We start from the raw sequence: 11,641 nt of genomic DNA on the forward strand, positions 1-11,641 counted from the left end.
TTATGACTTATTATGGAATGTTATACCATGACTTGTTTTATAACCTGTACTGTAGTTGACCTCTTGGTATTTAGCTTAATGCAAGACAAAGATCACTTACTTAAGTAAATGAGATGATTATGACATATGACTTATAAAATGTGTATCTTCAAGGTGATTTAATAGTATTATTAGTCGTATAGTAATAGTATTTCCCAATTAATGTAATGGAAATATAGTGACAACAAATAAATATTCTCCCTCTCAATTGAACTATGAATGGAAATGGAGTAAACATACTCATTTAGTTTTGGAAATTGCAGAGATACACAAGCAGTAAAGCAAATCACATGAAATATTGCACATATTTTTATTGCAAATGATATGGTTTACATCAGTTGAAAATACAAGCTTTGTTATTTTTCACGATACATGCACTGACAAATAATGTTAGCCACAAGAGACACATCAGATGAGCATTTCAGCAAACAGTACTGACTGACCAAAGGCCACCATCATTATATTCATGGATGATATGCTGTCAAAATATCATATTTGACATTTAATGTAGTTTTGCCAAGCATCTGAAATTCTATCTAACAACCACGCAGAAGGCAAAAGTTATTGCAACACTTTATATCCCCTTGACGAAGAGGTTTAAAGAAAATTCACATTCAGTTTTACATAAGCACGTGAGAGCAGAGTGGACAGAGAAGGCACTGAGTGCAGATGAAGCAGTGCTTTGGAAGAACAGCAGATACCTGTTCAAGTCCTGCACAGCATGGACGTATAAAAGAGACCGCACTTTCAGTAACAGTTAACATTTTGTTTTTAATTAGCCTGCCTGGTTTACAAATAGGGACATGTATAAAAATATGAAGGACTAAAGGCAAAAAAGCTGACATTGTTACTTAAATGCTCCGTAGTTCCACCTTAAGGCACAAACAGGTGTACACTACATAAAGCCGTTTACAACAGTGTATGTACAGCTTCTTATACTTCATGAGCTTTTCAAAAATTCCGCCGAAAAACATTCTATTCATGTGTTTTGTACATTTTGTGTAGCTAAATGAATAATTAAGGACTATGTAATAACTTAGAAATACAATTGTTCATTAAAAACTACAATCGATTACCCAAATACATGGACAACTACACAGTATTCGTTTTGTAAGATGAAAACAGCTGACCTCTTTTCCAAGTGTTTGTAAATCGTGTGAATGCTTTGAATTTTGATAGTTTTACTTGAGCACTTCAAACTAGAAGCCATAGCCATACCACATTTTTAATTCTTGTTTTGTCATTATTCATTTTTTGTATGAGAACAAGTAAAAGCAGCCATTATCTTATGTTAGGCTATAGAACCCAAAATTCAAAATTCACTATAAGGTACAAATCATTACAGCAGAGATTACATTTCAGTCTTATATTCAGTGTTAATAGTGATCTGGCTCATTACATCTGTTAACTTCAGACACCTCACTCACTTACTTCAAGCTTTCAAGAACATTTGTTGAGTAGCACTTTGATTCTTGGTATAATTATCTTATGATCATGCAAATGAATATCTGGCAACAAAGAAATACTGAGTTTAAATCTTCAGTTGCTTTAGGAAACTAGCCTCAGAGTCGACCAAGAATGAGGAAAAGCTCTAACGAGAAAGTCAGAACAGGCACACAGATGATTAAAAGTGTGCAAATATTTGACGTGTAGCTACAGAGCATACACAGTGAGCTGTCAGATGACCTGAAGGGAGTCGTGTCTAGATGCAGATTGCAGACAGCAGAATGTAAGTTGCTATGTAAACTAAGCGGATCACTGGAGTAAAGCATAACGTCTTGCAGTCACACTATGTAATCAAGATCAGCATTCCGCTTATTGTACATCTCATAAATAGCATCAACAGTGGTGGTGAAGTTGATGAGGAATTTTCTGATTTTTCCCAAGCATTCCTCTTCCTTGACATCCCGACCCTTGGAGAGGGCCTTCATGAAATCTGTCTTATATGGAGCAGCGAAAAGAGCTGCCTAGAAGAGCAAATAGAAATGCCAAATTTGTGCTCAGCTCTGTGCAGTTAGCACGCTCTGCGATACTCGTCTTCACAAATAACAAACAAAATGATACATCTGCTCGCTTATATATGTATTATGTTCTATATATATATATATATATATATATATATATCTCATAAAAGACATGTATATCAACTCTGAACTCACCTTGAAGAGCTGTTGCACAAACCAGCCATGATACCGTTTAAGGGCTATTTCATAGGCTTTGGTGACATTGACTCGAATGAGGTTTGGGTTGCTATCATCTTTTTCACCATCCACCAGGCTCTGTAGGAAGACTTGAATAAATCGTAGGCCCCTGGTCAATAGAGAGGTTATGCACAGTGGTTATGGGTGCAGACACTCGAAACCCAACAGTCCATCAAACCTGGAATGTTAAAATTCTCAAACCTCATAAGCCACATTAGTGCCAACGTTGCTCCAGCTTTGGGCCATTCTGCTCCATGTATTTCTTTCTCTGCCTCCAAAATATGCTGGAGTGTCTTGAACCGTCCTGGGTTGGTTTCGTAAACCGCCTTGATTTTCTATTAGGTAATCAGAACCTTTTTATTATATCATAACGTTACTGAGAAATGTAAGAGGAGAGCCACAGATTTAACTTAGGTCACATGAAAGAATAATCATACTTACTGTGATGTTACCAGATAGATCTGCCTTTAATGGAGCAAAAACAGTAGAGCCAAGGCAGTCTGAGGAGGAATATTTACACAGAGAGTGACTGAGAATTTAGGGAGGGACATTTTACACGTGTAAACAAAACTATTGAGCCTATCAGACAATATTATTACATTATTTGGAGCATCTCATTGTGACCACAAAACTCTATCAACATAGAAGCTACAAAGATAACTGTAAAAGCTTAACTTCATTGCAGTTGTGCATGTGTGGTTTGCGATCATGAAAATGTCTTAATATTTGAACTAGTCACTTAACCATGCAAATTGTTCAACAGCACCACTGGAATGCATTAAATGTAAATTAGCTTAAAGAAAATATACATTGAAAGAAATCCCTGTAACAATAATATATTGATATTAGTAAACACTACGATACATTTATCTGGGGCGCAAAACTAGTGAGTTTGACCTTTCAACAGTACAGACTCTAGTTCTGTCTAAAAACTCACATTGCACCACACTCAAGTCAAAATGACATACCTAAAATCTAAAACGTTAGGCAGGATTAAAGAGGCAATTGTGCAGATACTACATTGCTTCCTGGATCTGAATATTTCAATTGATTTACATTATGTATGATATAGCTTTAGTTACGTGTTGGACCAAGCAGACATACACAAGGCAAAGTTAAAGGGAAATGTTGGCGCTTTTAAACCGGCTTTGTATCGTTGCTATAAGGGTGGTATGTGCAAATGAACGATGTTCGGCTTCCCTCTGTGTTACCGGTGCCGGTTGCTCCGTGCTCACACGCTGCTCATTTGTCGAGGAGGATCCGATACAAAGCCGGTTGAGAATTGACAAAAATTCCCTTTAAGACTGCACCTGTAACCAAGGGTCCTGGAATACACCTGCACATAACTGCAGCGAGGTGAGAAGTCAAACCAATGGAAAAGCCAGATTTTCAGGAGGTTACTCTTTAAGTGAAATACTGGAAACATCCTAAAGTGGTTAGCACACTCTTGTGGTGTCCAATAACTCTACATTGCTAGATTAGGTCTTCAGTGTCTGCTGTTTTCACAGACACGTCATCGCCGTATTATCATTAGGTGTCCTTTAATTAGGCTACTAGAGGATTTGGTGACGGGATGGCGAACAATGAGGCATCCAGAGTCCCGACCACACACGACTCCTGGTTGACCCACCGACACAACAGAGAGCTTTCAGCCTCTGAGCTGTTCGTGGAAACTACTCATGACAAAGTCCGCTCTATTGTGCTGATGTCATCACCACAGCACTAATGGCAACATATCTTGTTTCGGAGACATCTTCATGTTGTATGGCTCTGGCTACATTTTCCACTCTCTCCACAACATTTGTGGCACAAAGACACAGTGTATCCGGAAACAACAAAATATAAACCTCTAGCAAGAATAAGTGCTTATATACTTTTGTATTAACAAAGAACATTGTCTGTTCAGTTCTTGGCTAATTAAAGGCCCTGCACAGTCATCACAGGTGTTGATTATTCTGGTGGTGTTTATTCTGAAGTTGGACAAAGCCATGCAGGGAGTTGACTGAGGTCACTTAAATCCATCTACTTAAAATAATCATAAAAATAGGTTTTGACCTGCTTTAAAACAGATGCAAACCTAATGGCTACAGGACTAATGGCTTGTAGGAAAGTTGGGCAATAAATTTCGAGGTCAGGTTAAACAATGGCGACAAGGAGGAAAGAGCTTAATATTGACATCAGACTTGGTTCCTCTCGAGGGTTTCACATGGCAAATTCAATAGAGGACCTTTGGCATATTAATACAGAATGAAGTCGCACAAAGATGCCCTGGTGCACCATGCCGCCGGTGAATGGGCATGGGGGAACTCAACACCGTACTAATCAATTTTCACAACTTAAAATCTAGGCCAGTGGATTAAATTATGCATGCTAAAGGATTGTGGACAGCGTGATGGTGGGAAATACGATCCCAAAAAGATTATCATTTGGAAAGAGTGAGATCGGTTCATCGGGTTTGATGGAAGTGTTGTGACAGATTTTTCTCACACCAAGTTTAGTGTTTAATAATCAAAGTTGAACAAATCCCACATGAAAGATGCATGACGGTGGAAAAAAGGTCCATGGCAGGGGACTTCTGTCATATAAAAAACAGCAGTTATGTGCATGTCAAGGCAATTGAACAGTCATCAGGCTTAATGCATGCAGTATTGTGAATCTACATGCTTACAATAAATATCACTTAGTCAGTGCCATCAATCTGGTCTACATTGTAACTGTACAACTCAAATAACTCAGCCATTAAAATAAGCTGAATAGAAATGCATTATAGAGGTACCTCTTCTCTCTGCAGCCAGTGACATCTGGACTGGAGCCTACCTACATAGTCTTTAAACTGTGTCACACTGTGGAAACTTCACTTACCAAAGAATGGTGGAAGGTATGACACAGCCTCCAGAAACGGTCTTGTTTCCACCTGCCTGTCAGCTGGCATCTGTCTGAACTGGTGCTCCATTAGCAGAGCCATCTCTTTAATCCGACACACTCCTGCCTCTGAAATGATAGCAACAGGCTCTCAACCCTCCACTGCGGGTTTACAGAAGACACCAGAAGAAACTGTGTGCCATACTCCACCCGGAAAGCACTAACGCGCGCGCGCGCGCGCACCCACACACACACACACATACACACACACGCACACACACACATGCACACACAACACATGCACACACAGTTACCTACATTGAACCCCAGTAGTGGCGAAATATCAAGCAGACGGCTCGTGTGATCGACTTGTTGCTGGTAGATCCGGGTCATAAAAGGACCGATAAACAGCGTTTAGACAGAAGTCCAGAACAAGCACAAGAACGGAACCTGATGTGCTCTAATCAGCTGACTGCTCTTCGCTGCGTTTAATCACATGTGCTACTTTACTGCCAACTAATGGATTTCCGTGGAACATCTTTAAGTGTTGAATTACATTATTGGTAGCCTGATACTCTGACTTAATTTGCCATTTAGTTCCACTTCATTAATATATATGTATTAATGAAATATTTATTATTTCATTAATTATTTCATTCTGACCAAGTGTAGTCGGTGATTCAAACGCCTGGAACCAGATTACAGCCTATTATTTACAATATGATATGTGTAATTCTATTTAATTCTAACAACAATAATAGTAATACTAACTGGTTAATGTTGGTGATGTTGCCAGCGTTTTATTTGTGAATCAAATGACCAAATACATCAACGGTCATTCCTGCTTTATTTTCCCAGTGGACGACTAGCGTTACCATTGTCTTTAAAATAAAACCGTTATAGTCTATTGAACAAAGGATCAAAAAGGAAAATAAAGTAGTCTGTATATTTCTAGGCTTTTGAACAAATTAAAAAATGAGTAGAATTTCGCGTTTTCATTTCACTGTTAGACAATTTTTACCCTTACTTCGTTCCGTAGCGTGGGAGTAACTAGGGAGTGTATGGGTAACTATGAAAACTGTGGGGATTGACTCCATGGATCGAATATTTGAATAACGGCGATTTGTCTGTGTCGTAATGCAAAACGTAGACTGCCTTTAACAAACATCGAGAGACGCGATTGAGTTTACCACTGAAAGGTATGCGAGTGTTATTTATCGAGCTGAACGGTCCTGACGTGTTGCTGCTAGTGAGACGTGTAATGTTAGCGTTTTGTTTACCTTTATTGCCCTTAGCTAAATAATAAACGATAACACATAACACTAGCAAAGACATAACTGCATACTTTTTGTTTTCTGTATGAATGCGCTTCGACTTAACGCACACAAGTGCTTTAAGGTGGTCCAGGTAACGCTAAAGCTAACTAACGTTAATACATCAATCAACGTAGGTTGAGGTGATTTCTTCTCATAACGTAGCTAGCTATGCTAATCATAATTCAGGTCACATGGCTCTGCCAACCTTCTCGGCCCACGCGCCCAGTCGGTCCCGGGTGCTGTCCGGACAGCTGGCCCGGCAGCGGCAGCGGGAGCAGGAGGTCCGGTTTCGACAGCAGTGGGAGCTGCACGCTCAATACTTAAAGGAGCAGAGCGTCCGCAGCCAGAGACATGCGGTGTGGAGCTCCCATCAGTCCCACCAGCAGAGGTAACTTCATGCACCAGTGGACTGGACGTATCCAGTTACCACATAAAGCTGTCTCTAATACTGTCATTGCAGACATCTCTGCAACAGGAGGTCAAACAAAGCAATGCCGTCCAGGACAATTGCTTCAATTTGATTATGATTTGTGTTCCATGTTCATGTTTATGAAGGCCAAGGGGCTACAACAGCCCCTCACTAGACGGACCTGTAAGTAATCAACCTTTGAGTATAAGGTGTCTGCATTCAAACGTTTAAAGAGAGGCAGTGATCTACACACTACGGCTCCCTGTGAATGTATACACACACATCTCAGGCTCACATTGGCTCTTTGTTTGGAACAACACAAATCAGGGTTAGATTCTCCTCTCAGGACCTGACTAATCTGATGTGTAAGTGTGGCCAGATAAAGGAAGGTGTTGAGGGAAATGCTACTGTTATTATCAAATATGTGATGAGAGATTAATCAGTTACTGAATCAACAAATGTCAAAATACAAATTTTTAAACACAGTTCACATTATTTAAAAGCGGGTTTCCTTTTACATGTGTAAATAGTGACGGTTCCCCGATTCATTGATCCGTGGCTTGTAATAACGTAGAGAGAACATTCGTAAGTATTGACAAGTAATGACTAAATGTGCATTCATGACTACCAGCGTTAATAATCATTCCACTATGAAACATCATAGTTCTACAGTTTTGGTGATATTCACTGAGAGCAGTAGTGCGTAAGTCAATGCCTCTTTTTCAATGTTTAGTTATTGGATATATGTGCACAGTCTATGTATTGGGCTCAGTGACTAAATATCAGTGTGTCTACCCTTAAATCTTTGTAACCTTGCATAAACGTGCTGTGCTATACTGTGTTTGTGTAAATGTGTGTGAATAATGAAGATAAACCAGAGGTATTCTCTCTTCTAGCAGACAAATGACAGAAAATGAAGCCAGAACTAAAGTCTCTTTTCCTCCGTTTTGTCAGTATGTCGGCATTCAATAAACAGAGACTGAAGGATGAAAAAAAGGCCAGTCTGGAGCAGCGCAGGAGTCGGCTCAGGGCCATGCTTCAAGAGGAGCAAGACCGGCTGGAGGCGGAGCTGAGGGAAGTCGTTCCTGACAGGAGCTCATTGGCAAATCAGCTGGTGCAAAAGACTGAAGAGCTTCGTACAGCAAGAGAAGAAAGAAGGAAAAAGGTAGTTTTACTGAATTGAATTTAATTAGTTGTACATTTCCTTTTCAGGACTGATCATGGTGCTCTGCCATAAGTGTATAATCTTTATTATTTCTCTTTTTTATCTCTAGCTTTCACAAGAGCTGCTGAGGGAGCACTGGAAGAAAAACAACACCGAGTTGCGAGAGGTAGCTAAGTTTAAACTATTAATGGAAAAGCGAGAAGTTGCCAAACCTCTTACTTCAAAGTCTCACTGTTGATGAAGTGATAAATGGCCTCAGGAATCCTGTAACCATCCTGAGTTTCTGAAGAGCTCTGCAAGAGGAAAAAACAGACACTTTTTGTCAAGACGTCCACTTGATCTGGAAACTAATAGGGCTTGTGATACAGCTATTCCATGACTTTCTGTTAACCTGAGTCCAGTGTTGACCGAAGAGAGTAACATGTTGTGGTGTCCCTTCTGCTAAGGGTCAAGTTCATCAGTAACTCTGTCCCATCTATGTCCTTTCTCGCTCTTTTAATCTGTCCACAGCTTGAGTCAGCATTGCATAAAGATCATGTTGTCAGCCAATGGCAGAAGCAGATATCTGAGAAGGAACAGGTAAGACATCCATCACAGCTACAAGACAAAATAGTTCATTTTTATTACAGTGTTTTGATAACTTTCTATAAATGACGAGTGTTTTTGAGTGGCCGAAGGAATCTCCGGCTCACAACAAGGGCCGACAGGTCAAAGCACTTATTATTCACAGACATTCTCATTCATATCAACATGTTAGGATGGTCAGAGCGGCATTGCAAAAAACTGTCACCGATGTAACAACACTGTACATTTCTATGGTCAATTTACAGTGCTGTGCATCAATTTCTATGACCATGGCAAACAGTTCAATGTCCTTTCTACTCTCATTCTATTTCTATGGTTATTACTCAAACCAAATGTGTAGAGATTGCTCTCCAGTACATTTAAGCAACACCTCCCTCAAGTCAGTGATGACACATCGGACCCACAAGTCGTTAAACCTTGTCATTATCCTTTTAGGTGAATTATTTATGTAACAAATTCATGCTGAATTAAACAGTGCTCATGTCATCTGTGAGCACAGTATCAGGTCTGAAATCTACTCGCGTTAATCCTCTCAACATGGTACATAATTAAGAAAGTTAAGACACCTACTGTAAGTGACCTTCTCTCCCAACATGTAGCAAGAGGTGGCGGAGCAGGAGCAGAAGAAACGCCTTGAAAATGAGTACGAGAGGACCCGAAGAGAGGCTCTGGAGAGGATGAAGCAAGCTGAGGAGAAGAAGAACACAGAGGAGCTGAAGAGGGCGGAGGAACTTCGCAAACAGATGGAAGAACTGAAGCTGAGGGAAACAGAGGTATTTAGAACTCGGACAAAGTATTTCTTGCTGGACAAATGATCACAGATGAGTTGTTTTTTTAAGCATTATTTCTCTTTCAGGCAACTCGCTTGAAGAGGGAGCAGGAAGCTCTGCTGGTCAAACAATGGGAGCTGGAGAAGATAGAGGAGGAAAGGAGAAAAGTGGAGGGAAGACGAAAGAAGTGTGAGATGGGGTAAGGGAAGCTCTTTGTGTCGATAACTTATCTAAGTCAATATGATACTTCCTTCTCGGGAACCATTGGGTTCATTGGATTTGTGTTGCACCAGGCATTTCTTGATCCGTCAATATCGTGCTCAGCTGAAGAGGAGAGCCCAGCAAGTGCAGGAGGAACTGGTTGGTCTACTTCACCCACTTTTGTCACAGTATATATTTCTACATGTATTTAAACTCGACTGGCTTTCACACCTTCCTCGATTTCGTCTGTGGCCACTAGGAGGCCGACCGTAAGATCTTGGCAGGCTTGCTAGAAGGACAGCAGGAGGACAAGAGGATGGAGACTGAACGAAGGGAAAGGGCCATCGCTGATGCTGCCTGGATGAAACGTGTGATTGAAGAGCAGCTTCAGGTGGAGGAGGAGCGGGAGGCTGAGTTTGACATCCTACACAGGTAAGCACCAGGATTCAGTAAGCTCCGACTCTGCAAGAAGGGACTCTCCCGCTTCTCCTCAAATACAAACCAATGCATCTCATCCATTTCAGAGAAGAAGCTCAACATGTGTGGGAGAAACGAGAAGCACAGTGGGAGAAGGAGAGGAAAGCCAGAGAACGGCTCATGCAGGAGGTGAATTGTTTTAAAATCAAGATGAAACTATTTGAATGTAATTCAAAATATATGACTACTTAATAACAGCTCTCTCTATCTTCTTCGACTTGGAAAGGTACTTGTGGGCAGACAGCAGCAGCTGGAGCTTAAGATGCAAAAGAACAGAGAGGCTCAGGAGGAGTCCCTGAGGAGACGAGAACAACTGATCCAGGAGCTGGAGCTGGAGAAGGAGACCAGATGCCAGGAGAAGGAGCAAGAAGAGGGGCGCAGGACGGCACGGATGCAAGAGATAAATGCTCAGGTTGGCACATAGTGCAGTGGTTTGTGTTTTCGTAGCACTTTTGGTCCCACACAGCAAAGTTAATATTTTAGAAGAAACATGAACGGGCATTTCAACCCCCAGCACAGGATCAGATTATATGCTTTGTGTAAACCAGTGTTTCTGTACATCTACTGTAGGTGGAGCAGCAGCACCAAGAGCAGTGGGAGGAGCAGTGCAGGATAGAGCAGGATGAGGAGGAGGAGCTGAGGCTGGAGATGCAGAGGATGGCCAAGAAAGGGTACCAGGAGAAGGTAAAGGATGACAGTCAAGCTGAATGTCAACTTTCCAAGGACCAAAATGCTCTTTAATGTTGAAATATGCTTGAATTCCCCTTTCAGATTCACAGCAGACCTCGATCAGCATGGACATGAGCAACCTGCCTCAAGTCAAAACAGATGTATATTTTTCTACCTGTAAATCAGCTTTAGCAGTTTTGCAATTATTCCAAGTGTGTCTTAAAACAAAGCTCACATGCCTATATATATATATATATATATATATATATATATATATATATATATATATGAATATCTATATATATGAATATATGAATATCTATATATATGAATATATGAATATCTATATATATGAATATATGAATATCTATATATATGAATATATATATATATATATGAATATATATATATATGAATATATATATATATATATATATGAGTATATATATATATATATATATATTCATATACATATATACATATATATATATACATATATATATATATGAATATATATATATATATATTCATATACATATATACATATATATATATATATATATGAATATATATATATATATATATATATATATATGAATATATATATATATATATATATATATATATGAATATATATATATATATATATATGAATATATATATATATATTCATATATATATATATATATTCATATATATATATTCATATATATATATTCATATATATATATATATGAATATATATATATATATATATATATATATTCATATATATATATATATATGAATATATATATATATATATTCATATATATATATATATATATATATATATATATTCATATATATATATATATATATATATATATATATATATATATATATATATATATATATATATATATATATATATATATATATATATATATATATATATATATATTCAT

The 11,641-nt window shown here is 38.7% G+C and overlaps 2 protein-coding genes across 3 annotated transcripts; one reads left to right on the forward strand and one right to left on the reverse strand.

Annotated features, from left to right (window-relative positions):
• Window positions 1–512: 512 nt before the first annotated feature.
• gltpa (glycolipid transfer protein a) lies at window positions 513–5,227 on the reverse strand. Its single transcript, XM_079270863.1, has 5 exons — window positions 5,103–5,227; window positions 2,682–2,740; window positions 2,442–2,575; window positions 2,199–2,349; window positions 513–2,006 (listed from the first exon to the last, which is right to left on the reverse strand). Exons 1-5 carry the CDS (start codon window positions 5,203–5,205, stop codon window positions 1,824–1,826), a joined length of 630 nt encoding a protein of 209 aa, XP_079126989.1. The 5' UTR covers window positions 5,206–5,227; the 3' UTR covers window positions 513–1,823.
• Window positions 5,228–6,166: 939 nt separating this feature from the next.
• tchp (trichoplein, keratin filament binding) lies at window positions 6,167–10,934 on the forward strand. 2 transcript variants are annotated; one of them, XM_079270860.1, is made up of 13 exons: window positions 6,167–6,301; window positions 6,605–6,806; window positions 7,782–7,992; window positions 8,102–8,158; window positions 8,503–8,571; window positions 9,177–9,350; window positions 9,434–9,546; window positions 9,641–9,707; window positions 9,808–9,980; window positions 10,073–10,154; window positions 10,252–10,437; window positions 10,596–10,709; window positions 10,797–10,934. In XM_079270860.1, the coding sequence occupies exons 2-13, from the start codon at window positions 6,610–6,612 to the stop codon at window positions 10,827–10,829; spliced, it is 1,476 nt and encodes a 491-aa protein (XP_079126986.1). In that variant the 5' UTR covers window positions 6,167–6,301; window positions 6,605–6,609; the 3' UTR covers window positions 10,830–10,934. The 2 variants fall into 2 exon arrangements, with proteins under 2 accessions (XP_079126986.1, XP_079126987.1); XM_079270861.1 differs by lacking the exon at window positions 6,167–6,301 and having other exon boundaries at window positions 6,515–6,806.
• The last annotated feature ends 707 nt before the right edge of the window (window positions 10,935–11,641 follow it).

The sequence above is a fragment of the Melanostigma gelatinosum genome (assembly GCF_949748355.1).
Source record: "Melanostigma gelatinosum genome assembly, chromosome: 6".
In the NCBI taxonomy this organism is placed as follows: Eukaryota; Metazoa; Chordata; class Actinopteri; order Perciformes; family Zoarcidae; genus Melanostigma; species Melanostigma gelatinosum.